The sequence below is a fragment of the Penicillium soppii genome, assembly GCF_028829465.1.
Source record: "Penicillium soppii strain IBT 18220 chromosome Unknown utg000002l, whole genome shotgun sequence".
NCBI lineage: Eukaryota > Fungi > Ascomycota > Eurotiomycetes > Eurotiales > Aspergillaceae > Penicillium > Penicillium soppii.
The window spans coordinates 1,147,800-1,173,648 of NW_026643232.1; the positions used below are offsets into that span (position 1 = coordinate 1,147,800).

At 46.7% G+C, this 25,849-nt stretch overlaps 13 protein-coding genes across 13 annotated transcripts; 9 read left to right on the plus strand and 4 right to left on the minus strand.

The window, feature by feature from the left end:
• Nucleotides 1-305: 305 nt before the first annotated feature.
• On the plus strand, nucleotides 306-955 carry N7529_001771 (enoyl-CoA hydratase/isomerase family protein; the record flags this gene model as incomplete). Its single annotated transcript, XM_057237302.1, has 2 exons — nucleotides 306-496; nucleotides 562-955. 2 exons carry the CDS (start codon nucleotides 306-308, stop codon nucleotides 953-955), a joined length of 585 nt encoding a protein of 194 aa, XP_057101989.1.
• Nucleotides 956-2,143: 1,188 nt separating this feature from the next.
• On the minus strand, nucleotides 2,144-2,917 carry N7529_001772 (SDR family NAD(P)-dependent oxidoreductase; the record flags this gene model as incomplete). The annotated part of the gene is made up of 1 exon (XM_057237303.1): nucleotides 2,144-2,917. The coding sequence occupies one exon, from the start codon at nucleotides 2,915-2,917 to the stop codon at nucleotides 2,144-2,146; it is 774 nt and encodes a 257-aa protein (XP_057101990.1).
• A 772-nt stretch (nucleotides 2,918-3,689) lies between these two features.
• On the plus strand, nucleotides 3,690-4,690 carry N7529_001773 (phytanoyl-CoA dioxygenase family protein; the record flags this gene model as incomplete). Its single annotated transcript, XM_057237304.1, has 2 exons — nucleotides 3,690-3,826; nucleotides 3,880-4,690. 2 exons carry the CDS (start codon nucleotides 3,690-3,692, stop codon nucleotides 4,688-4,690), a joined length of 948 nt encoding a protein of 315 aa, XP_057101991.1.
• A 418-nt stretch (nucleotides 4,691-5,108) lies between these two features.
• Nucleotides 5,109-6,710, minus strand: N7529_001774 (uncharacterized protein; the record flags this gene model as incomplete). The annotated part of the gene is made up of 2 exons (XM_057237305.1): nucleotides 5,109-6,334; nucleotides 6,395-6,710. 2 exons carry the CDS (start codon nucleotides 6,708-6,710, stop codon nucleotides 5,109-5,111), a joined length of 1,542 nt encoding a protein of 513 aa, XP_057101992.1.
• A 538-nt stretch (nucleotides 6,711-7,248) lies between these two features.
• On the plus strand, nucleotides 7,249-9,138 carry N7529_001775 (Zn(II)2Cys6 transcription factor; the record flags this gene model as incomplete). Its single annotated transcript, XM_057237306.1, has 1 exon — nucleotides 7,249-9,138. The coding sequence occupies one exon, from the start codon at nucleotides 7,249-7,251 to the stop codon at nucleotides 9,136-9,138; it is 1,890 nt and encodes a 629-aa protein (XP_057101993.1).
• Nucleotides 9,139-9,242: 104 nt separating this feature from the next.
• N7529_001776 (phytanoyl-CoA dioxygenase family protein) lies at nucleotides 9,243-10,109 on the minus strand (the record flags this gene model as incomplete). Its single annotated transcript, XM_057237307.1, has 1 exon — nucleotides 9,243-10,109. One exon carries the CDS (start codon nucleotides 10,107-10,109, stop codon nucleotides 9,243-9,245), a length of 867 nt encoding a protein of 288 aa, XP_057101994.1.
• Nucleotides 10,110-10,692: 583 nt separating this feature from the next.
• N7529_001777 (uncharacterized protein) lies at nucleotides 10,693-11,604 on the plus strand (the record flags this gene model as incomplete). Its single annotated transcript, XM_057237308.1, has 1 exon — nucleotides 10,693-11,604. One exon carries the CDS (start codon nucleotides 10,693-10,695, stop codon nucleotides 11,602-11,604), a length of 912 nt encoding a protein of 303 aa, XP_057101995.1.
• A 539-nt stretch (nucleotides 11,605-12,143) lies between these two features.
• On the plus strand, nucleotides 12,144-12,593 carry N7529_001778 (uncharacterized protein; the record flags this gene model as incomplete). The annotated part of the gene is made up of 1 exon (XM_057237309.1): nucleotides 12,144-12,593. One exon carries the CDS (start codon nucleotides 12,144-12,146, stop codon nucleotides 12,591-12,593), a length of 450 nt encoding a protein of 149 aa, XP_057101996.1.
• A 3,419-nt stretch (nucleotides 12,594-16,012) lies between these two features.
• On the plus strand, nucleotides 16,013-18,098 carry N7529_001779 (flavin-containing monooxygenase; the record flags this gene model as incomplete). The annotated part of the gene is made up of 6 exons (XM_057237310.1): nucleotides 16,013-16,546; nucleotides 16,600-16,764; nucleotides 16,819-16,984; nucleotides 17,040-17,108; nucleotides 17,160-17,852; nucleotides 17,908-18,098. The coding sequence occupies 6 exons, from the start codon at nucleotides 16,013-16,015 to the stop codon at nucleotides 18,096-18,098; spliced, it is 1,818 nt and encodes a 605-aa protein (XP_057101997.1).
• A 210-nt stretch (nucleotides 18,099-18,308) lies between these two features.
• On the plus strand, nucleotides 18,309-20,722 carry N7529_001780 (C2H2 finger domain protein (Zms1); the record flags this gene model as incomplete). The annotated part of the gene is made up of 7 exons (XM_057237311.1): nucleotides 18,309-18,498; nucleotides 18,557-18,656; nucleotides 18,684-18,767; nucleotides 18,802-19,807; nucleotides 19,865-19,949; nucleotides 20,078-20,293; nucleotides 20,352-20,722. The coding sequence occupies 7 exons, from the start codon at nucleotides 18,309-18,311 to the stop codon at nucleotides 20,720-20,722; spliced, it is 2,052 nt and encodes a 683-aa protein (XP_057101998.1).
• A 508-nt stretch (nucleotides 20,723-21,230) lies between these two features.
• Nucleotides 21,231-22,789, plus strand: N7529_001781 (MFS transporter; the record flags this gene model as incomplete). Its single annotated transcript, XM_057237312.1, has 2 exons — nucleotides 21,231-21,536; nucleotides 21,605-22,789. The coding sequence occupies 2 exons, from the start codon at nucleotides 21,231-21,233 to the stop codon at nucleotides 22,787-22,789; spliced, it is 1,491 nt and encodes a 496-aa protein (XP_057101999.1).
• Nucleotides 22,790-23,392: 603 nt separating this feature from the next.
• Nucleotides 23,393-23,851, minus strand: N7529_001782 (Trichodiene synthase; the record flags this gene model as incomplete). Its single annotated transcript, XM_057237313.1, has 1 exon — nucleotides 23,393-23,851. One exon carries the CDS (start codon nucleotides 23,849-23,851, stop codon nucleotides 23,393-23,395), a length of 459 nt encoding a protein of 152 aa, XP_057102000.1.
• Nucleotides 23,852-25,608: 1,757 nt separating this feature from the next.
• N7529_001783 (transcriptional regulator family: Centromere protein B DNA-binding region) lies at nucleotides 25,609-25,827 on the plus strand (the record flags this gene model as incomplete). Its single annotated transcript, XM_057237314.1, has 1 exon — nucleotides 25,609-25,827. One exon carries the CDS (start codon nucleotides 25,609-25,611, stop codon nucleotides 25,825-25,827), a length of 219 nt encoding a protein of 72 aa, XP_057102001.1.
• Nucleotides 25,828-25,849: the final 22 nt, after the last annotated feature.

A 25,849-nucleotide genomic window follows, 5' to 3' on the forward strand; every position in this document is an offset into this window, starting at 1 on the left:
AGGTTGCTATAGCTGCAGAAGTTCTGAACAAAATCAGATATGTACTTCATGCTATGGTCCCAGGCAAGTGCTCAGCGAGTTCGAGCTTGCTCAAAAGCGACTTTTACTCATGCTGAGGTGGGGATAGAGGGCGTTTCCGCGGCACTGAACTTACCCACTCAATAGCCGCGGGAACTCCAGCTGAAGTAGATTGCTGAAGAGACAACTTAAAAGAATCAATAATAAACCATAAATGAAGATCTCACAAGCACGCCTATCAAAGTCTTCTCGCTCTCAATCATCAAACAGAGCAACTCTATTCAACCATGGCTGACGAAGATCTTGTTCGCCTTGAAATCAACGGCATTTTTGCCCTCATCACGCTGAACAACCCAACAAAGTTCAACGCCTTGACACAGAGTCTGTATTACCGCCTTGCAAACTTGCTTCGAGAGGCCGAAGAAAACCCAGAGGTCTATGTTACTGTCTTGATCGGTGAAGGCCCCTTCTTCTCGGCGTAAGTTCTCTTCCCCTTGGCGCGAAAAGATGGAAGGTGCGAAGAGATGCTGATGCAGATTCAAGAGGGGCTGACCTCAAAGGGAGACCCCCATCTATGGAGGAGACTTTATCTCGCCATTACTGGCTTCCCAAATTGGTTAACAACAACGTTGATGTGGCGAGAGCGCCCTACAGCCATTCGAAGATCCTGGTCACTGCGCTGAACGGGCCTGTTATTGGACTTTCTGCAGCCTTGATATCTCACTCGGACTTTATCTACGCGGTATCCGATGCTTATTTGATGACTCCTTTCACCTCTCTCGGCCTTGTTGCCGAAGGCGGCTCCAGTGTTGCATTTGTGCAGCGAATGGGTCAGGGCAAGGCAAACGAAGCACTCCTTCTTCCAGCGAACGATTTCGAGTGCGTGGTCCGCTGGAAAGTCAGGCTAAAGAGCTGTCCGCTCTTGCTTTCTATATAGATCGAGGTCTTGCATACATCCCTGCGGAGCATAGTGGGTACGAGTTGCTAGACGCAAGTGCTTATACCATTTTGGATTTTGCTCGGCGGATATTCAGGCCACAAATCACCCTAAAGAATTGGCATGTCTCAGAACAGCGAACTTCTGTTGCAAACAATGCCAGGGCTTCTAGTGAGGGGCAAGAATGAAAATGGTATTCTCATTGCCAGCATGACCCAGCAAACTATTCTGCGTCCTAAAACTGGGTTTGTACCGCGGATCTGATTGTCAATTTTATTCGCAAATACAAGCCTCATCCTTCTGGTCCGATTAGACATCCGCTTAGGTCAGCCTAGTTGAGCATACGCCTTTTATTTCAAGCCATGCTTGAGTTTATGTGTCTTGGCCGTTCATCCCTGTTTACCCACTAGTCTCTGGTTCCCCATGTCTCTTGTCTCTCTCTTTCGGTCTCTCTTTCTAGAATACGTGTCTGGTTCTCTCGATATTCATTAAAAGGCTGCCGCAATTCTTTGCAAAGGCCTGGCACCTCCGTGTATTGCCCCGAAGGTCCCAGGGCTGTTTTTGAAACACACTTGGTCCTTTTCTGTTATTCTGAAATGCATAGGACCTATATAATTATCTTTGATACTAAGTCTAGTACATATGACCACAGGGTATGGAGAACAGGGCTTCCGTTCGCTCAGCCGTACTTAAGCCACACGCCGGCAAGTAATAGTTAGATGTGTGACCACCAGCGAATCTTTACTGTTGTATGTTTTTACTTTAAATCTTTGTTTTCAGTTTTTGTAAATCATCTCAGGTGTTCCAGAACGGAGCGAAGCAAGGGAACGGACGCGAATATTGGCAAAAGAAATTTGATGAGCTCACATGACCCAAGTGCCTCAGTGTTTATCAGCGCGTCCCTTTCTTTCTCTCTTTTTTCCTGCACAGCCAACCTCGTTCCTTCCCGGGGGGTTTGTCCAGCTGCCAGACCTCGGGAGGAGCTACCATCAATATCCAATGCGCAGGACGCCCCACAGTCCTCTATGTCCAATTAGGATGTATGTCGTCCAGAAAATTGATTAATGATTGTTGATTATAAAGATTGGATCTGCTACTAATTCATGGAGATTTCCGTCTAGTACGAAAATGAACTCAGCAATGGGTCAGGATGGTGAATTGCACTAACACAGAGGCAGCAGCTAGAGTCTAAACAAAACAAAGTCCTCCATTTGCATTCACCGTGCTTCCCGTCGACCAGCGACTGCCCTCCTCAGACAAGAAAGCAACAATTTGCGCAATGTCATCAACCTCAGCGATCCTCGCCCCAGCAGGAATTTCTTTCATCTTCGTCTCCCACTCATCAAGAACCTCTTGCTCGGTGTCTCGTAACCACATATCCGTCTTGACCGGCCCAGGGTTAACGCAGTTTACAGTAGCCCCATATTTCTGTCCCAATTCCTGCGCCCAAACTTTGGTCACTCCTTCCAATGCCGCCTTAGTTGCGCAATATGCCGTGCTGTACGAGCCTCCCATACGTGCAATGACGCTGGAGATGTTGACGATACGAGGTGCCGTCCCGAAGTGCGGTACCGCTTCCTTGACCAGGAATGTTGGGAACCGCAGATTGCAGTCGAGGATCTTGTCCCATAGCTCGTATGTTAGGTCGCATAATAGGGAGTCGTCGCCGGCGCCGGCGTTGTTGATAATAATGTCGATGTGACTCCAAGCTTCAACGGCTTTAGCGACGATTCGCCGAGGGGAATCACGGTCACTGCCACTGGCTTGCACACCTTCTGCTTCGACGCCGAGTTCTTTCAGCTGGTTGATGACTGATGTCGCTTGTGTGCTGGACTGGTTGTATGTGATGAGCACGTTCGCGCCGCGCTTGGCCAGTTCGAGGGCGACTCCGGCTCCGATACCGCGGGATCCGCCGGTGACGATTGCAACGCGGCCTTGAAGAGACTTTAAAGTTGAGCTCATTTTTAAAATAGAAAAGAGATTGATTCCTTGCGCTGGCTCGGATGAACTTGAGGGTTGGAGACGTGATATATATGAGCAAACAAGAGATCGAGACGATCGAATCAATGGTAAGAATAAATATTTAATCAAGGACTTCGTATATTATTTGGAGATCGGCCCTCATATAACTTTGATGCTTAGATGTTATCGCAGCATTCCCAGCGTTATAGTTCTCGAATAAAGGGGCTCGCTGTGGATTACTTCTCACATGCAGCCTCCGCGCAGAATACGGTTGTCCTCGAGCCCCACCTTCAAATGTCCGCCACTCTGGCTCGAATCTGATAGACAGGCGATAGGTAAGTACTCTGCATCGAGCACGGGTTGGATATACGTCATTTGATCATGTCTTCTTGATGATTTTGTCGCTGTTAACTTCCAATCCTATGATCTTATCTAAAGTTGGAAATGGCGAACTTGACACTATCCACTGCTGCTGGCTGCTCGGAATATCAGGATATCCTGGCCAAATTTCAGAGATTGCATCCAAGTCTAGGTCGCTGTCAATTTCCAATGCATAGTATGCGCCAAATGATTCGATGCCGCTTGGGCCTTCTAAGGTTTGAACTTGTTTGATCTATTCGCGACATGCTAGACCCTGGATAGAATCATCAAGATATAAGGAGGTTCATGGTCCCATTTTGACAATGAAAAAAATCCAATCACTCTTGGAATTTTGAATCTACTTTCTTCATCTTCCACCAATCACCAAGCACATTTTATTTGCGCCTCAACCATGACTGTCGAGACCAGACTATTAGTTCCGGTGGTGAAGGCCACGGCATCAGTTGACGAGATCGTCGCCAACCTCAAACTGGCCGGAGGTGTGATTATTCGCAATGCAGTGGGACAGGCAGCGCTCGACCAGATTGAGTAAGCAAGACCCTTCCCCAATTTTATTGAGAACACAAACTAACCTATCAAAGGGTTGACGTACGCCCCGGTCTCGAGCAGGACACAGCATGGAGCGGCTCATTCTTTCCATCCCAAACCCGACGGACAACTGCGGCGCTTCAAAAGTCCCCAACCTATGCGCGCGAAATTGTCATGCACCCACTGTTCCAAGGGGCATCGAACCGTATGCTGACGGAAAAACAATGGTTCTGGTCTGGAAACGAAAAGCAATGGACCGTCTCCCGTCCCCAGCTCTCGAACACGATCGTCTTCAGTATCGGCGCCGGCGCATCGGCACAGCCTCTGCATCGCGACGACTCAATCCACCAGCGATATGCTCATTTCGCAGATGTGTATCCGTCCGGTCGCGAAGGCAATTTGCGGGACAGCAGCATTGGATTTTTTGTCGCCGGTAAGAAAGTGAACAAAGCCAATGGCGCCACCCGTTTCATCCCTGGAAGTCATCTGTGGGATCAGAACACCCCACCAAACGAGGATCTTTGCGAGTTTGCGGAGATGGAGCGCGGAGATGCGTTCATGATGCTTGCTTCTTGTTTCCATGGCGGGTCGGCGAATACCACTACTGATGAGGAGAGGCTTATTTTCTCAACTTTCATGACAAAGGGATATTTGAGGCAAGAGGAGAACATGTATCTTTCTGTGGATATGGATGTCATGAAGAAATATCCCGTCGATATTCAGAAGATTGCTGGATATAGTTTGAGTGAGCCTTTCCTCGGATGGGTGGACTCGACTGATCCCAGAAAACTTTTGGATCCCAGTATTCCCGACAACACCGATATGTGGACTGGAGCGGAGGAGCCTGCTGATCCTTGGATTTAGTTGTAGCTTACTGTGTAGTTTTTGCTTCATGAAATACGGCAGATTTTAATCTGTTTCTCGTTTCTCGTCATTTTTAGTTCATTTAATTTCGGATTTCCCCATTTACTGTTCATTCGTAAATCTAAAAGTTCTTCACCTGCCAGTGGGTAAATACTCTGTCTTTAAATTGCATCGGATGGGAAGGAACCCTTCAAATCTTTACCTGGAAAATAACTTCATGGGCTCTTTCATTCTATGTACACTACCATCCTAGATTCATATTCGAAGTCCACCAAAAAAAGAGCGTAGGCATAATGAAGTGAGCAAGATATTAACAGTGGTCGTTATTTAGCTGGATAGTTTTAGCCTGCTAGGAAGTTTACGTTTGAATTATCGTTTGATGACACCTGGGTTTTCGGGTATACCGAAGAGATAAGTTTCAACCTCTTTGTATGGATCTTGAAACATGAAACTCAGTTTTCGCATGTATCAACCAATTGATTCCGCTGATCAAAAGGACAACAGCACAAGCGAGGACCGCCCAATTCATGTTATCCATCGTCACTGGGAGATATAAAGGAAAGCAAAGCCAGACGAACACAAAAATGATCCATACGACCGAGATCAGATTTAACGCTGTACCAAGCGCCTTTCCCAAATTGAAATAATGAGGCCTTTCAAAGGCCGATCGTTTGCTCATCAGAGAGCAAGCAATTGGAATGGCGTAGGAGAAAAAGATGCAGAGAACGGCGGATCCCAAAATTGCATTCAGTGCTGTTGCAGAGCCGAGTTCAAGAAGACCAATCAGAGAGCAGGCAACGACAGAGAAAATTATGCTGTTGATTGGTAGTTGCGACGAGTCACTGATCCTAGCCATGAATTTGGAGAAAGGAACACCGCCTTCACGCGCTAGAGACCACCAAATTCGGGTGAACGTCGTCAACAACGTGATGCTGGCGCAGGCAAAACAAATAATGAAAATCAGGGTTCCGATGATGGAAAGCGGAAGCGAGTGGAGGGAGTCAACCATCAGCTGGACGATGGGTTGGCCACCCAGGGGATCCAGGAGATTTGCGGGGTTCGTAATGCAAAACATGTAAACCAAGATCATCGGTAGTCCAGCAATAGTACTGGCCACTGCGCTGATGAACATGACTTGTGGAACCTGCCGGGAAGGTTCGGACATTTCTTCAGCCATATGTGCGGCACTGTCGAACCCGTTGATGGCTGTGAGGCCCGGTAGCAGACCGATGAAGAACACGACCGCATTCGATGACCAACCGGTTTGGTTCACGAAGTCCTTGAATACGTATTCGCTCGTTTGTTTGGGACTTGACCGAACAAGTAGCAGGACAAGGATGAACAGGCTGCCGAGGTTGATGTAGACCACCAGGCCTTGCAGAAATAGAGGATACCATTTGAAGAATACCGTGTTCGGCAACAGGGCCCAAAGGCCAATAGCAAAATAACACATATAGTAGTGCCATGCCAGAGGAGTAAAGTGGGAATGGCAGATTTGGACTAATGCGAATATCAACTCAGAGGTGATGAGGAAGGTGGCTGCTGTCCAGAAGAAGTATCCAGCCGCTGTTAGCCAGCCGACGAGGTAACTGAGGCCACGAGCATATCGCTGGGGTGCCAATTGGGACGTCCAGTATAACTGGCCTGCAAATAATCCGTCAAAAGGCCGAAAAAGGTGTCAAGAAAATATGAGTATCTAGTTACCTGAGGAGTGCGGGAACACAGCAGCAAGTTCTGCTAAGGAAGCACAGATACACAAATTGAAGATAACAGAAACGACGTATCCAAAGAAGTATACTGGACTACCACCAACGCCAACACTGACTGAAAGATAGGTCCCAATCGCCAAGGGCACTGATGTAACAGAAAACGAGATTCCTAGTGCGCTCCAGAGATGGAATGACTTTTGAAGTCCGACGGCCTGGACATCACCGATACCGATCTCATGGCCAGAATCATCTTCTGCGCTGGTGCTTAAAGTCTTCATATCATGTTCCCCTTTCCCAGAGATGTCGGACATATTAAAATCGATCAATGGCGAACTAAACAGAGAAACATCATAATCATCATATTGCTCGAGCCGAACAACAGTTATATACAAGCCAGATTTCTCCTATCGGGTCTAGATTTGGAGAAAGACTATAATTCAACTGAGTTTGTACCTATCTGTAACAGGCATGAGCTTGGAGATACGATAATTGCCACAGATGTGAGATGTGAAGATGTGAGGAGGATAAGTGGTGTTTAATCTTGAGGAAGACCCTCCTTATCTTTTGATAGCAGATAAGCGACCTGACAGGCTGAGAGTCAAGGAATGGCGAATCGCGATAGTCAATTGCACCAGTCAAAACCCACCAATAACCTGGATAGGATTCAGGAAACTCATAGCGAGATGTGGGGCGGTGATGAATCATCAAACAAATTGGTATTCGCGTTAACTTACGAGCCGCTTATGGTTTAGTTCCCGGTTAATCCCCGACGATAAGGCTCCACTAGGTTCTACCCGGCCTTCGCCATTTGATTGTCTCTTTGTCACTTGCCATCTGGAATCCAATATCATGCCCCGACGAAGGCCTAGGGAAGCTGTCAAGCGATCAAAGACTTTCACAGGCTGCTGGACTTGCCGATCCCGAGGAGTTAAATGCGGTGAGGAGAAACCGGTCTGTGCCAGATGCAGTAAAGGGTCCTTCCATTGTGAGGGCTATGGAGTTAAGCTCGTTTGGCCAGATGAATACAGCAATAATCCCTCGGGCGCCCAGAGGCGCTTGTTCACCCAATTGCAGAAGACCAGTGGACCCACCCTCAGTGAGCTAGAACTTGATATCTCTCTCTCGACGTTGGATGCAGCGATTGTCGTCGATCAAGAGCAAGATGGCCTTTTCTCGGTTTTTAGGCTGCCATCCTCCGAAGCAGATGATTTTCAGGAGATCTCAATATCACGCAGTGAAACTTCACGATATTGTGTTGATGGTGGGTTCTCCAATCAGTCCGTCGTGGAAAATGGGAGTTCGCTCTTTGCAGCCTCGTCTTCTAAAGACTCATCGATCTCAACCATACTGGAGGAATCAGGTGAAGATGATGTTGTGCACTATAATAAAGACGAAAACTTGGATGTTCCGATTTATAGATGCCGTTCTCCATCCCGTTCGCAGCACAATATGGCATTTCATTGGGAACCCTGGGTGGAAGATGCTATGGATCCTTTTGGGCCACTGGAATATTTCACACCTCTCAATGACCCGGGACCCCGAGAAGAACGAGAGTTAATGCATTACTGGGTGACGCATCTGAGCGATCTTATGATATCAGCGGGCTTGGCAGACAATCCTTACCGTACCGTCTGGATTCCCATGGCTCTGGAATCCACGGCAGGCAAAGATATCTTGCTTGAGAACTCCGCTCTTCTTCATGCAATCTATGCGTTGTCGGCCTTCAACAAATTCCAGCGCGTAGGCTCCAGTAGCCTGCCTTACTCCATCAGCGCCATCAAACACTATCAATTGAGTCTCGAGTATCTCCGACAGGCATCAATGCAGCAACGCGAAGCGCAGCTGGAAGTTGTGCTGGCTACCATCAGTGCTCTATCACTCATGGAGGTTATCAATGGCAACTTCTCATTCTGGCGCAAACATCTAAAAGGTGGCCGTGCATGGCTTCGGTCCATTGAGCGAGGGAAATGGACTCGTTTGCAAAAGTCGGCGACTTATCAATTCTTCCTGTGTGCTGAAGCTATTGGATCCTTCCTTCCAAGGGCTGCCGAGAATGCGCCCTTGGAAAATATCTATGCATGTGCCGTTGGCGACTCAGACTACGTCCATGATTCAACCTTTGGTGTTACGAACATTTCTCTAGACGTAGACTACGTTCTTGATCGATACTTCGGTATTACGAAACCAATTTTGGAGGCCATCACACATATTAATCATATTCTCGCATCTCCCTACCGTCCCTCTAAGACCGAACTGGAAGGACTTGAGATTAAAATTCTGCTCAACAGACCGATATCTATATCGAACAGACGAGCAAACTTTGATCCCGAAAGCCAGGCACTTGTGGATTACAAAATGATGTTCTATTATGCCTGCCATATTCATTTCAAACACAACCTACTGCATACCACTTCGGAGGACCTCCAAGGGATAGTACGTCACTCTCTCTTACATTTACAAAACATCGAAATCCACGAAACAACCTATGGGTGCTGTGGGATTTTATGGCCAATCTTTTTGATCGCCTGCGAATCTGACGAACGCAAGTCGCGCAACGCATTCCTTAGATGGTTTTCCACGAAGGCGAGATTGGGCATTGGAAGTCTGGCCTTGGCTTTGGCTGTAGTTATTGAAGTTTGGCGCAGGAGGGATGCCGCAAGGTCCCGTGATCATGGCAGCTGCTTTGTGAGCTGGGAGAAAGTTATGGCAGAAATGGGATTGGATTTGTTTATTATTTAGACATTCACCATACTGTTTCATTCCGATGAATATATATATGTGCAGCACGAACTCCATTGAAAGAGCTATCTATTCCCACCACAATCAACTATTTCAGCTCAATTTTACAGCCCCATATAGTCACCAATCTCCTTGTAATCAATCTGCCACAGCCCTGGACTTCCTTTAGGATATTGACTTCGGAACCCGATCATTTTCTGTGCTCGTGGGCTCATTTCCTTCACTAGTTCCATCTGGACTAAAAACGGATAAGCCTCTTCCGGTGTTAGATAACCCGGTTGAAAAGTGAAAGCAAGGCCTCGACGTTTGATATCCACCGATCGATTAGCGCCACCACCATGAACCACTTTCCCAGAGATCAAAAGTACATCACCCGCCTTCATCTCTGCTGGGATGGTCATCTCGGGCGTTCCACGGTTGTTGAAGTCAGACCAGTGGTTGCTGCCAGGTATGACTCTCGTAGCCCCGTTCTCCTCGGTGAAATCCGAAAGCGCAATTAAAAAGTTGAGGGAGACCTCCGGACCCGTGGGTCCCATGGCGATGAAAGGGTGAGTGTTTTCCAAATCGCGATGGAGAGGTTGCGCGTCATTTCCGGGACTGATCTCAATCACCTGCGCAGTGCTCATCCAATAGCTTTGGGACTCCTCCCAGAAGGCTCGCTCGGCAATGACATGCACCAATTCGCTATCTAGTAGCGTATCGCGGAATGTTTGGCTTATCGTCACAAGATTGGTGATTCGTTTGGTCTTCGCGCCGTGGAATTTTGAGATGAATTCATCGCTGTGTGTTGAACCAAAGTTCGCTTCCGCCACCGCGGCGTCGATTTCGTTGTTCAGACCCTGGAGTTGATCCAGGGTCATGAAGTTTTCAATGATGACTCCCCCATCGGCTTTGATAATTGCTAATATTTGCTCAGAGCTGCTAGTGTTTGGTACTCTTTGTAATGATGGAGTCTGGCTGGTGTTCGACATGACGTGAAATACGTTCTTTGAAGGACCGGGAATGAGAAATATGGGAATGAAATGTTTTGGTTTTGTGGAAAGGACGCGTTTGTCCTTTTATCATGCGTTTTGCTTAAGCAGTAATTGACAGCGAGGATCACTTTTCTTCTTTATGCTGTACAACGCTGTCAACCGGTTACTTAATCGATTCTTTTAAGGTGTACTACTATTACTATCGAATGTGAATACATTAAGGCGGCGGATAATGGACAAGATTTTGATTGGCTCCCGAGAAATTCATATTGATGCCACTGGGCTCCACCGGACCCACATGAATGGAAGGCGAGGGCGAGCCCCAAGTAGATCCATCCAGGTGTATTGATCACGGTATCTAGATAATGGTTACTAATAAATACTGATAGTGCCAATCGTGAATTTCAAGGCTGGCAGAGCATCTTTAGCCTAGATTATGCACAAGCCTTTATTTGAAATCTAATTTCTAGTTTTTGCTAGCTTGAACGAATGTCCACCAATCCTCTTGATAATCACTCAAAATTTGATATTGCCTTTTGAAAATTCTCCCCTCAGCATACATCCCCCTTTCAAAATCGCCATGCGTATCGCAATAGCCGGTGCCGGCGACCTAGCCAAATACCTCGTCGAAGAGCTCCTTGCCGCCTCCCATGAAGTCGTCGTGCTAAGCCGAAGCTTAAAACCCTGGTTCGAACGCCGTGACATCTCTTTCCGCCCAACCGACTACTCCGTCCCATCGTTGGTCGTAGCTCTAGAAGACTGCGACGGTTTGATCTCCGCGCTACTCGACTACTCGCTAGGCAGCGTCATCGCCCACCTCGCCCTCTTGGAAGCCTGTCAGAAAAGCCCAAAATGCAAGCGCTTTATGCCTTCCGAATACGGTGGTAACGTCGATCTCTACCCCGAGTCACCAGAGTTTTACTACGCCAACCATGAGCCCGTGCGGCAGGCGTTACGCGCCCAGAAGGATGTCATGTGGACTCTTTTCAATATGGGCTGGTTATCTGACTATTTTGTGTCGGCGGGCTCGCGGTATATCAAGGATATTGGTGATTTCCACCCCGTCAACTTTGAGACGGGCGTGATGACCATCCCGGGAACGGGCGAGGAGTCGATTTCTTTCACTGCCGCGCGTGATGCGGCGGCGGCGATGGCGCGCCTGATTGACCAAGATAATTGGGAGGCGACTACCTTTGTATGCGGCGAAACGACCACTTGGAACGGCGTTGCAAAGTTGCTGGCCAGGCACGGAAGGGACTTGAAGGTCCGTTATGTATCCCTTGATAGTCTGCAGGATTGCATCAAGCACGGCCGATCGGGTGACGATGATGTCATTGCGGCGCAATATGCCGAGTTCTCTTTGACTGGTGGAGCTATCTTGCCGCAGGAAAAGGTAGAACGTCAAAAGGAGCAATATTTCAAGGGCGTGAAGATTCGATCAGTGGAGGAAGTGGTACTGGCAGCAGAACAGAGCCCGTGGACTATTGTCTAGGGATGTGCGATATGTTCGATTGTACTTAGAATCAGATATTCAATCAAAATTGCATTATACCTACATAATTCAATCAATTGATGGTATAAAGGTAAATAATGCACATTGGTTCCGAATTGGCATCTCCCCCTAGTCATCTCGCAATAAAGCAGTATCGACTTAGATTTCTGGGTGCGACGCTCAATAAGGAATGAGTCCTCTGCTTATTTACGATTTGTTTTTCACCTCCGCAGTGTCCAATATCCTAGGCCAAAGTTCGGCCGATAAGCCAGAGGATTAGCAATCAAAATTCGTGTCACTAGATTAAAAATTGAGAAAGGAATTCGGGTAGCTCGCTATGGCTTTCCCATGCTGGATCTCTTCTCAGGCTTAAAATCCACAACAAAGTGCTTCGACCTGTATATAAAACCTCCGACGAAGACCGTTAAAGTAAGATCGCAAGACATACCATAAATCTAGTCCCTAAGATCGCGTATCATTCCCTCTGAAAAACTCCAGCCATCGTGCATCGATCAATCTTCCCTCCCGCAACCAAGAAAATGTCCGAGGAATACAAATCCCCCCTCAACGCTCACGGCATTAGATGCTTCAATTCAGCCGGCATGGGCACAAAGCTTTCATCCCTCTTGCACATTTCCTCCGCAGTCGTTCTTCCGCCAAATACCCGCCAGGTCGTGACATCTGGTCAGACCGGCATGCGCGAAGACCTCAGCTACCCGTCTTCGCTAGTCGAGCAGTTTGACCTAGCCTTCGCAAATGTGGAGGCATCTCTCGCTGCCGCCGGTGTGCAGGATGGGTTTTATGCTGTTTACCAGATGACATCGTATCATGTTGGGGGTTTGAGTGGTGGTGAGGTGGACGAGGCTATGGAGTTCGTGGTACAGAAGTACTTCGGCAAAAATCGGCCTGCTTGGACTGGGGTTGGGGTGACCGAGCTATATGGAGAAGCGAAGGTTGAAATTACAGCCTATGCTACGCTGGTGGATTGAGAGTGCTGGGAATTCTTTCGGGGAAGATTTTGTGAATTACTCATTGTTCGCTGTGGTGACTCGTGGCCCAATGATGCCCTCGTAGGGTGAGTTACATTGGTCGCGCAGGCCCAAAGGCTTTTCGTTAAATTTCTTTACTTGGCTTCTTGGTAAAAAGTGCTATATAACCTTAATCAATAGATCATCCAATATATACGACCATGGGGTGTGGAGAACAGGGCTTCCTGTCCGCGCAGCCGTATTGAAACCATACGCTGGGTGACCACATTGGAATCCTGACTAATGTATGTTTTTTCTTTCACCGTAGTAGCGCCTCGTTGAAGTGCTTGACAATTTGAAACAATCGTGAAAACCAACTGCCGCACTCATTCGGCGGCCGCGATCTTTCAGTCATTGCCCACGTAGAGCGTGGCCTTTAGGTAGTATCAAAAGATATCGTGGTCTTTTGGATGTTGTAAGATCGAATCTAAATCATGGCGCTTTCGTAGAATTTGCAACTATTTGGCTCTCGCTGCTACAGAACCCTTGGTTCGTTGCACCACTACTGGTGTCAACCAAGAAACTCGGGTGAGGCTTGGAAAAGTCGAGTGGGGCACTAACCGGGCCTTACATTTTTTACTAAAAAATACCAGACACTCCAAAGGAGGGTCCGACACCCAAACCAACATACTACCCAATAAAAACTTTCACCAATTTCAACTTACCATCTTCAACCAACAATATCTATATCACCATGCCTAAAGACAACGCCAAAATTGAAATCCAAATTGCTAAGGCAATGGATATTCTATCACAGTAATCTAAGCCTAATATCTCTAAAACTGCGCGTGAATTCAACGTATCTTACAACCGGCTTCGGAATCGCTGGGCAGGTGGAAAATCCCTATTTCAACGACAACCCAATGGTTGCAAGCTCAATTCTGCACAAGAATCTGCTTTATGCCAGTTCATTGATTACTTCGATAAAGCGGGCGCTGCGATAAACCAGTCACAAATCGCAATTGCAGCGAATTCAATTCTCGAAGAACCGCATACCGATCCCGCAATCCCACCACCTAAGATCGGCGAGCACTGGACTCGCCGGTTCTTAAAACGCAATCCTCAATATTACCGACGTCGCCGACGAGCCCTCGATATCGAACGAAGCCGAGCGATGGATAAAGGGGTTGTGGAAAAGTGGTTCGATAAATATACCCGGATCGTCAAGGAAAATGGCATTTTACCCGGCGATATCTACAATTTTGAAGAGACTGGCTTTCAAATTGGTGTTGGTAAAGATCAATGGATTATTACCCGAGAACCGAAGCGCAAAATATTCAACGGTTCTGTCACAAATCGTGAATCCGTAACGGTTATTAAAGCAGTTTCGGCGGATGGTTTTGTCTGTCTACCACTTATCATTTTAAGTAGTAAACAGATGATGCTACGATGGTTTGAGGCTATTCAAACTATTAAATACCTCGCTTTATCCGATTCTGGATATATGACCGATGTTTTAGCATTCCAATGGATTCAAAAATTCCATGAATGGACATTTCGTCAAACTCAGGGTGTTAAGCGACTAGTTTTATGCGACCGATTTGGATCGCATTTTACACGACAATTCGGTGAATTTTGTGAGAATAATGACATCATTCTTTTCTTTTATTGCCGTATTCAAGCCACTTCCTACAGCCTCTCGATGTCGGTGTATTTAGTGCTTATTAACATTGGCATAGTGAGGCTGTCGAATCTGCGACAATAACTGGATGTCAAAAGTTCACTAAAGATGAAATATTTCATACGATAACCTCGATCCGGGAAAAAACCTTTCGTCTACGTACAATCAAACTCGGCTTTAGATTAACAGGTCTTTGGCCAATTAATTCTAAATTAATTACTGAGGATTTGGTTGACTACGATCCTTACCAACGACCACGGCCATCAACACCAGCAACCAATAGCTCAGTCTATACAGACTTCAGCACCCCCAAAACCACTGAGAAAGTGCAAAAATTAAGCTTAGCGCTTAAAGAGAGTGAAGTCCATTCCGCCCGCTACAAAAACGCACTTGCAAAGATCACAAAAAGTGCTGAAATGCACACTGCTTTAGTGCATGCATTACAGTCCAAATTAGATACGTCTTCAGCTATCATGGCTGCCCGCCACGCAAGAGATAATGTTAGCCGGGCGAGGGCTCATACTAGTGACATTGTTAATGCTAGTGGAATGAGAAGTACTTAATATAAAGCATTTAAATGGACTGAGGCTGAGGATATTTCCAAACGGAAGCGGAAATGGGCTAAGGTCAACACACAGATCAGAAGGCATGGACGCATGCAAAAAAAATGGGGGCGGGTCGTGGCTATTGAATCTATGTAATTTAATAGATTTTGTATTTAATTCTTATTCTAAATGAAGTTCCTTGATATATATGGTTGAAATGGGGGTTTAAATTAGATATGGTGGATCATTTTCAGTTTGGGTAGTATGTTGGTTTGGGTGTCGGACCCTGCAAAGGAGGGTCTGGTATTTTTTTAATAAAAAGTGTAAGGCCCGGTAAGTTTATGCTCTCGTGCCCTCTTCGCCGCACGATCTAGTTATATCCGAGCGTCAAACCTTGTATACGGAATTCCCCCAGTTATATCGATCTCGGAGATACCCCATACCCCTTTTGCGTCTCTCGTAAACCTATATCCTTTGATTACCCCGGTGGCGGGAATCAGGAAGTTTTCATTCGTTCGTCGTCGGATAACCAAGACTCCCGAGGGGTATTCCCGACACTACGATCTTCTACTATACGCTGTAACAACGGGGAATCCACTCGAGGCAAAGACCCCCTCCCTCACTACCTATTTTCCCCACCCCCAACCCCAACTTCAGGGAGTTCACGTCAGCTGCCTTGAGTAGTGGATAAGAATTATTTCCTGCGAGGATTTACGGATCTAATGGGCTTCTCACTCAATAGGTTCACTGTATGAATGTTAGAGAATTGTGGCAAAAGTGAGGTTCTATATCCGACAAAATGATTGACATAGGAGTCCCCGTCATCTTTGGTCGAAAGGCGCTTTTTCCTGGATCCAGATCTTTGAGAGCAGCTTGGTGGGGCTGTTCCTATATACGAGAGACAATCTGATACTTGCCGTGTCTGGAATGCTTGCCTGGCTGATACGGGGGAATCCCGACAAACCTGGCTATGAACCAGTAGCCGTGAACGCAAAGCGTCAACCTGCGATAGTACACGGTAATATATGTTTGATCATACCCGTGAGACCGCAATTGCCATGGCATACCTCTGGGGCTGCTTAGGTATTTATATCTTCTTGCTTGTCCGACTAGTAGCCAAAAGAAATTCCAGGACTCAACGGCTCTGCTTGCCTTTTTCTTTCTTGCCTTATCTCACAAATCCAATCTTTCAAGACAGCCAAGCATAAACAAACATGAACGGTACAGCTCGTGCTTCGAAGGGCATCATCACGCCGTTGGATGCGCAGCCGGTAGAAGAGGGAATGGCACCACGAACCAGATGTATCGTTGAAGAACGATCTGTGGATGAAGTTCGTCCTCTAAGGATTGTCATCATCGGAGCTGGCATTTCTGGAATCCTCGCGTGCATTCGGCTTATGCAGAGAATCCCAAATCTGCAACTCTGCATTTATGACAAGAACCCCGACATTGGGGGAACTTGGTTTGAGAACCGTTATCCCGGATGCGCCTGTGGCATGTATCCCCCTCCGATCACTATATGGATACTTTCTCACTGGCAGCGGTGGCACACAGATATCCCAGCTCATACCTACCAAGCCTCTTTCGAGCCCAATAAGGAATGGTCAACCTTCTACGCCAAGTCTCCTGAGATCCACAAGTACTGGACGCGCGTAGTCGAAAAATATGGATGCAGAAAGTATATGAAATTGAAGCACCGTGTGGCCAATGCTATTTGGGATGAAAGTATCTCAAAGTGGAAACTACAAGTGAGTGGATTCTTGCCAGGTCAGGAGTGAAATGTTGACTTGTCTATTTATAGATTGAAGCTATCGATACGGGCTCCGTGTTGAACGATCAGTGCGAGGTTGTGATTCAGGCAACGGGTGCCTTGAATGATTGGAAGTGGCCGCAGATCCCCGGGCTTCATGACTTCAAGGGTAAACTGATGCACAGTGCATCTTGGGACGAAAGTTATGACTACAAAGTATGCACTTGAATATACACATTGTCTGATGGCGACAAATAACATTCTATATAGGATCAGCGAGTCGCAGTCATTGGAAACGGATCAAGCGGCATCCAGATTGTCCCTGGAATCTTGCCCGATGTGCAACATATAGATCACTATGTTCGCAGCCGCACTTGGGTGTCTCCCTCTTTTGCACGGAAGCATATTGAAAGACGTGGTAACGGATTAGAGAACTGTGAGTATAACTAATAGGCGCCTCTAGACTTATTCTTCTAACCACGAACGTATAGTCACTTTCAGCCAAGCGGACATTGAACTTTTCAAACGGGATCACGAATCATATCAGAAATTCCGCAAAGGTAATTCGCAAACCGCATTTCCTATATGTGTTTTGCCTAACACAGTTACAGAGGTCGAGCTAGAGCTGCAATCTGTCCACGGATCTACTATCGAAGGCACGGAGATGCAAATTCGCGCCAGAGAGGAATTTGTGAAGAACATGAAACGACGACTTATAGCGAAACCGGAGCTGATCGATGATCTCATTCCTTCCTTCCCGCCTGCGTGTCGTCGCCTGACCCCAGGGCCCGGTTACTTGGAGGCATTGACAAATGATAAGGTCGATGTCGTCACGTCAAGCATAATGAAAATTGACGAAACCGGTATTATCACCACAGATGGACAGCACAAACCTGTGGATGTCATTATCTGCGCAACTGGGTTCGATACCTCTTATACTCCCCGGTTCAAGGTGAAGGGGCGGGAAGGACTCACGTTGGCTGAGCATTGGAACGAAACGCCCAAGACCTACCTGTCAATTGCTACTGATGGATTTCCAAATTACTTTATATGTTTGGGGCCCAACGCCGGGCTAGGTGAGGGCAATCTTTTGACTCTGATTGAGAAAGAGGTGGATTATTTTACAGAATGCGTACGCAAGATTCAGCGCGACAATATACGCGCAATGAGTGTGCGACCTGATGCTGTCAGTCGCTTCACTCAGTTCTGCGATCAATATTTCTCGCGGACCGTGTTCAGCAGCAAGTGCCGCAGTTGGTATAAGGGCGGGACTGAAGATGGCCGCGTTATAGCCCTCTGGCCTGGTAGGTGATGTATTTATGTTGTAACTTCCTTTACTGCACTAGCTGACCGGTTTAGGATCATCATTGCACTCGATGGCTGTGTTTGAGCACCCCCGCTGGGAAGACTTTGAGTACGAGTACGTTGGAGACAGCCCCATGGGCTGGCTCGGAGATGGGTGGACGGAGAATGAGAAGTACAACAAAATCAATGTTGATTATCTAGATGATGAGCAGATTGACTTTCCACAGCCGATCAAGGCTGTCTAGAAGGGGCTTAATTAATTTGTTCATTTCCTCGGAGGCAAAAGACGAAAAAGACGAAAAAGTAAAATACCCATCGTATATTACCATATGAATACCGGATATACACGAAGTTTACAAGTCTCCACCGTAAAAGACGACACCCGGCCAATACCCAAGGCATTTTCTTTTCCCCTCCCACCCTACTACCCCGGATTTTTATCGTTCCCGTCCATCATGAATCTAGATAAACACATACGGTGCGAAATATGCCAGCAAGGCTTCACGCGCAGTGATCACTTGAAAAGGCACTATCTGCGCCGTATGCAAACCACCCTGCCTACTCCTGTTTCAAAATTAACCCTCGTTCAGATACTGGTAAGAAGCCATACTTCTGTATATTTTGCAATAAAGCCTTTGCGCGATGGTGAGCTTGAAATCTGGGCCCCCGTACACTCGATTTTATCCTGATATTTACTCTACAGTGATGGTCTTCGCAACCACTATCCAGATTGCGCCAAACGTGGAGAAAACCAGATCCCTGAAAATCGACAGAGAGGCAGAAAGCGACACGCTTGCCAATCGGTAAGGGTTATAGCCTAGGGCATCTAGGAATCAGAATATGCTAACGGGCTCACTGCATGCAGTGTACCTTGTTAAAACTTCGTTGCGACGGGAAGCATCCATGCGACTCGTGTGACAAGAAAGGTATAGATTGTAATAACAACAGAGCCTCATACCCGGAGAATCCCACTTCTCCAATTGGTATGGGCCAATCCAGGCTGCGTTACGAAAAATCCACTGCCAAAGTAGGGTCGTCGTTAATGAGCCAAGAGCCTTACAACCAACCATCAGACCGCGGGTCAGTAAAATTCTTACTCGACGGCGGGACAGACAGCTTCACAGAGAAATTCAGACACCCCCCCCGTGATGACCGGACCCGGGGAATGGCATATCATTACCAGACAGTTCTGCGGAATGAGGAGCTTAAGAGCATCCTTCAGCATGTTGGAAGCAAAAGTCCGGACCACACCTTATTGTGTGTAGATTCCAGTGTTTCTGAACTACCCCAAGTTGCATTTTTCGACTTATTGAATGACCCTTTCGGCAGTGGATACTCAGAAGATTTGTATGTTAGTGGAAATGGTGTTCACTCACAATTATCTGAGCAAGGTCCCGATCTCTCTGCACTTTGGGGAGATATAATTCTTGAACCTGAGCCGCCATTCGTGTTGGCCTTGATTGAAGCTATCTTGGCACAAGGTTGGACCGTTTTAAAAGACGCTAAATCCCAGAAAGACCTCTCCACCAACCTTACATTTCTCCTGACAAGCGCACGTATCCGGAAGTTCATCGCTCTTTATTTCAAATACTGGCATCCAAGCTGCCCGATGGTGCACGAGCCTACCTTCAAGCCTGAAACAACATCTGTGCCGTTATTAGCTTCTATGGTCTTTATGGGGGCGATGTATACCATTGACCAGAAGGAAGTCCATGCTGCAAAGAGAGTGATCGATTTCGTGGAGCTTTATATCTTTTCTAATGATATCTTCTCACCGGAGAGTGGGATTGAGGCTATGTTCTCCGGCAACAGGTGCTACGAGGATGAAGTGGACGATTGGGTCAAATTCCAAAACTTCCAGGCAGGACTATTGATTACTGTGGTACAATACTGGGCAGGGAGTTGGGTCTCTCGAGACCGTGCGATAGAGGCCCGATTTAGTGAGATTGTCAAGGTAAGTGTACATACCCATTCCCTCATCGATATAGCGAGACTAACAGTATTGGACTAGGTTGCTCGGGGGATTGACCTAGTTAAATCTCGACACCAACCTCCAGACTATGTCTCGGAGGATTTGTGGATCAAAAAAGAATGCCGTATCCGGTTCGTAGTTAACAGTTTTTGAGAGAGCTTGCCCAACTGACATCCAACAGAACCATTGCGATTGTATCTTTGCTTGATTGCGCGTTTTCCTTCTACCAAAATTACCCCTGTCGTCTAACAGCTGCCGAGATGGAATTCGAACTTCCTTGCGAACAATCAGTTTTCCAGGCGGAGTATCCATTCGCCGAGCCTCATTTTCGATTTTCGCGCAACATCACGGTTCTCAGGGCTTTCCAGGGCCTTTTCATTGATAATAATCAAAGGGGTTCTCCGCAGCGTTCTCCCGACACTATCCATATAGACTTGACAACATTGGACATGTTCATTTTGATTCACTGTATGGTCCCCCTGCAATCCTTCTTGGCTTTTCCTTTTTCGCTAACCCTTCCATATAGTACTATACGTCTTTATTAACATGAATATGTCTCCCTTGGGCCCATTCGCACACCAAACCCATTATGACCGGAATGTGCAGGCTAGTAGGAGTGACGGTTCGGGCATAAGTCTCAATTCAAGTGACTCGGTTCTCGACGCGATCCGTAAAGCTTTGTCCCGCTGGCGTGATAATTGGGTTACACTTCATAGCCAAGTTTCTCATGACGAATGGAACTCGTTGGGCTTCTACAAGAATGGATACAATTTCTGGCTTGTCTCGCAGCTGTTGATCACAAAAAGCGACGCCGTTGATGTGGTCATGCACATGAGCGTAAAATGTGACGACAAATTAAAGGAGCTAAGTGTACTATTGCTTGATGAAGAGGAATGAAAATGAGGAGCGAATTTTCAACCAATAATCAGCTGTCCACCTCTATCAGAAGCCCTCCGCCTTCTGAGATAGTTACTATATAGTTACTATAGGTTGATTAAGAATTGGCATAAATTAATTTATAAAGGAGGTGCAGTACGCCTGTAGCGATCATAATGCATATATCCGATAAATCGGGGTTTTCCCAATAAAATTGCCGGATTCTGCAATTCCCCGAAAGCGAACCTTCGGCTCTCGGACCGGACATACCCCATGATGATTGATCGATAGGAACTGACTACCAGGGGCTATCTTCGCTCCGATATTACACAAGAATGTTAAATTTCTCCTGCTGTGAGTGCCGAGAGAAAAGCCGTCATTTATGTCATAGATCAAAGAAATTTGCAATGATCTAAGCTCATGGAGCCAGGACCGGTGTATAAAATGGCTCTAATTACACTTATATTATTTCGACTGCTTGACTGGATTTAGTAAACTTCTTATCTTCGACGAATTCACTACAAAGGAAATGGAACCCCAGTCGGATGCTTTCCACCCACAGGATATAGAGCAATCCAGGCCCTCACAAGCCTGCACTGCTGATATGCCCGACGAGAAGGAGAGAAACCTCGTCGACTGGGATGGCCCCAATGACCCGAAGAATCCTCACAACTGGCCCAATTGGAAGAAAGCCCTGTGCACAATCTCCATGGGTACATTAAATTTCTGTGTGACCTTCTCTTCCAGTGTGATGACTTCAACTGTCAAGCCATTGTCGGAGCTGTTCGATGTCTCAGAAACCGTTGCGACCCTTGCGACCTCCCTCTTCGTCTTGGTAAGTTTCCACCACATCCACGGTGGCCCATCCCTCTGCCACCATCCAGCTGACGAAATGGAATATAGGGGTTTGCTGTTGGGCCCATAGTATGGGGACCGCTGTCTGAACATTTCGGACGTCGGACTCCTATGCTCTTCGGCTTTTTTGGATTCGCTGTATTTCAAATCCCGGTTGCCGTCGCGCAGAATTTATACACCATCATGATCTGTCGTTTTTTTGGTTGCCTGTTTGGCTCGGCCACCCTTGCTATCGGGGGTGGCGCCCTAGCGGATTTCTGGGCTCCTGTGGATAGAGGGGTAGCTGTATGCGTCGTATTTGCAGCTACTTTTGGTGGTCCAGTTGCCGGCCCCATCGTTGGTGGCTTCATCACGCAGTCATTTCTTGGATGGCGGTGGACACAATGGATTACTCTCATTATGAGTGCATTCTTTGGGATTTTGGCCAACTTCCTGATTCCGGAAACCGCGGCTCCCATTCTCTTACAATCCCGAGCAAGAAAAATCCGCCACAGCACTCAAAATTGGGCCATGCATTCAAAAAGTGAAGAGGCATCGATCACTATGAGTACCATAGCCTATAATGTTGGCATTCGGCCGATTATCATGTGCGCCCAAGAGCCGATTCTGTTGTTGGTGAACATCTATATTGCACTCGTCTACGGTATCCTTTACCTCTTCTTTGAGGCATTTCCGGTCTCGTTTGAGGAGCAACGCGGTTGGAATCTGGGTGTGAGTGCGCTCCCTTTCCTTGGCATTCTCATCGGTGTCCTTCTCGGGGTTACTTTCATTATAACCTACACCAAGACACGGTTTGCGCGCAGTTTTAAGCAGCACGGCAAAGTCATTCCAGAAGAGCGTCTTCTACCTATGATCGTCGGTGGAGTCATGCTACCCATTGGTCTATTTTGGTTTGCGTGGACATCTTCCCCGCATATTAACTGGATACCACAAGTCATCTCAACTATTCCAATCGGTATGGGGCTGATGATGATCTTCCTGCAAGGACTGACTTATATCATTGATGTGTATCTATGGTATGCTAACTCCGCTCTTGTGTCCAATACAATCATGCGGTCTCTGATTGGTGCTGGGTTTCCCTTGTTCGCGACGGGGATGTTTCACAACTTGGGTGTGCCATGGGCATCTAGTCTACTAGCGTTTTTATGCATAGCGTTGGTTCCAGTGCCCGTTGTGTTCTTTATTTATGGGGCCCGGATTCGGAACCTTTCGAAATTCAGTACTGCTACGTAAAGACAACTGGGAACCTTCGAAGCTGCTTCAAATATACCACTCTTTTATCAATTAACTCATTATGGTTTTTCGAATGATGAAGCTTCTCGGCTTTGATCGCTTGCGCATGTTAGTGGTATTGCAGATTGCCTGAGAACATTTACCCAATGGGCCAAACAAAACGGAAGTGGGGTGCCGTCATTCAACTACTCCCGAGACGTCTGTTGCTTGACTCCCGGATAACGATCGTGAGGAATCGACCGTCTTTTAACTTTGCCTAGATGCTATGCCCCCCAGAAACTTGACAGTACTTGGGAACATACTCAGTAAATGGCGGAAGGCCATAGATCATCTCCAGAGAAACTGCTTGGAGACGACCCAATCGAAAAGTGCGTACAAGGAAGCTATTTTGTATTCGATCTGCTCTTCTTTTAGTTATGCAGTCGAATGTTTCATCTTTCGCCGTTAAGTTATCTCATCTATCTTGTCCCCTATCTAGTCAAAGCCAGCCCTGACTCGAGAAGGCGGGCAAGGAATTATAACCGAACAAAACTGATAGGAGGAGACTCAAGTTATCTAAGGATCTCTATATTTTCTTTATTTTAGGAACTCTTAGAGAGTTTTTCAGGATTCAGCCATCGAATCATAGATGATATATAAGTGTATACTAGAATTACCGTTGACATTGAAACCTTGCGACTTCTGTGGGGTATTCCCGAGCTCGTCGACCAGGAACATGTATAGAAATTGTATGACACATAGGACTCTGATGCCGAGAGGAAGTGCTGTGTAGGCCTGATAGGTAAAGGTCACAGAGAGCTTAAGCGTTCGCTGGACTGACTTTTCCATCTTCTGTCCTAGATTTAGGCCTTTGAAATAATGCCACACAGCGACGTCCATTTGATGGTCCTTGATGAAAGGGCTGCTGCTGTCAAACTTGATGTCTTCAAGAAAGATTCTAATCACAGATTTCACTTGGTCAGTCTGAGGCATTCCTTTGATAACACCAGTCTCATTGTTGCCAGCGGACTTGGTTCGAAGACCATGATAGGAAAGATTACTCTCCGCGTGGATAGGGTCCATTTCAATTGAAAGTAGACAGATACCCGAGAATCGAGGCGAAAGGAAGTTGATGGTAAGAGGTGTTCTGCGACAATCTGCTGAAAGACAGCAACTTATACTACTTCTTGCATTCTTCTTTTTTCGCACCTCCTTTTGCAATATAGGGGATACAAAGTCAGCCATGACGTTGTTGCAAAACTCATCACATGTAATGCAAGTTGTGCATAATTCCCTAGCTGTTGCGAGGTCCATTCACTATGATGTCTCATACCTTTTTTGGGGCAGTTTTGCAGAAAAGCCTATCGCAAATTCGAAGCCTGAAAAATGGGCAAGCATGAAAACTGCCGAGGTTATCGGACTCTTCCGCTCCACTTAAGATCAGCCAGCCTCCATATGAGCAATACTGCCATGCTCGCTCCCATTCGCTCTTGGCCCCCTTGTGGTTGCCCCCTTGTGGCTGCCTTCTTCAGACTGGCCTGTTTGGCTTTAGGGTCGTACGGATTTACCTGCACATATCTGCATGTTTCACCTCTATGATTGCTCCATTTCCTGCACTTGGTCTATCTAATTGCCGCAGTGAATCTGTTGTATGTTGCCACCGATGCCTCCACTGACTCGTGTTCCTCGGTATACTCCCCTGCCCCAATAACATCTGACCACCGTGGTGCCCCGCTTCTCTATTACAAGTTTGCCCCCTTGGCTTGACATGCGCTCCTGGGTTGCGCTGCCGTATTCAAATGTCCGTTCCCTCACCCGATCTACGCTGTGCCGGTTGTCAATCTGCACGGGATTTAAATTCCTCTAATTTCTCAACCTCTTCTATTTTGGCAGTGAAAAGACTTGTCTGCTAGGGCTGACGGTCTGTTGTTTTGATTGCAGGTCTAGGTAGAAGTTAGAAAAAGCAGTACTACTATTGGGCAATTGGAATTTCAAAGTCTGATTCTACAATATTCCCTGCTTTCCATTTTGTATTGTTGTCATAATCACAGAACTCAATATCAATGTAGGGACATTTGATCTTAGTGCATTTCCCTTGCTAGATTTTCGCTTGTGTTAGGTAGGTAACTTGTCCAGAGTGTGATACAAAGCAATATTGCAAGGAACCACTCACTAAAAAAGTAGACTAGGCTAAAATTCATTCTAAACCGACTACCCTGCCCGGAGACGGGTCCACTCGCGACCAGTGCACAAATACATCTCTATGCAAGCACTGATATACGTACTGACATCAAAGGGGGCATATCAAATACAGCAATTGACAAACTATATGTCATATAACACACGTTCCAGCACATAGATATATCATAGGATGACGTTTACTTATTTGGTATTTGACGCTAATACTGCATGCATATGTTTGGTCCTTATGACGGTATAGGGTTGGGCAGCAAAAGCATACCACATCGAAGCTACGAGGTAAGTTTCGAGACCCACGTACATGATTATATCAATTGCGCATTAGTCGTGATGTCCTGAAAGAAGCTACTTTGCTGAGCAAAACAATTATTGCATTATACGTTCTTCTGAATCATCAACTCAACACTAGATTTACCTAGCAGATCACATCCTTTTACGCCAAGTTTTACAATCATGACGCAGTGAGCGAAATATGTCTTAGGCCGAGGTGTTGGAGAATCAGTTAGGTGAGCTTGATCCTATATAATTAGACCTATCTGTGCCTTTAAGTGCCCCCCACCGCCTTCGGGATGGGGGTGCACCACACCGGAAACCCGATTTCGAAGCCATTCATCTTCTTGAATTTATTCCCACCCACCATCATGCCAAAAGCACCTAAAATAGACGAATTCCGTGTAATTGAGGCCTGCGAAGCCGCCCAGCGCGAACAAAAACCGAATCTTGCGAAGATCGCGCGGGAATATGGCGTTTCGTATGAGATACTGCGCGGTCGCGTTCGCCGGGGACAACAGGCTCGTAACGCCTATACACCTCAGAATAAAGCCCTTAATGAGTATCAGGAGAAAACTTTAGTCCAATAGATTGTCCGTATGCGTGATTTAC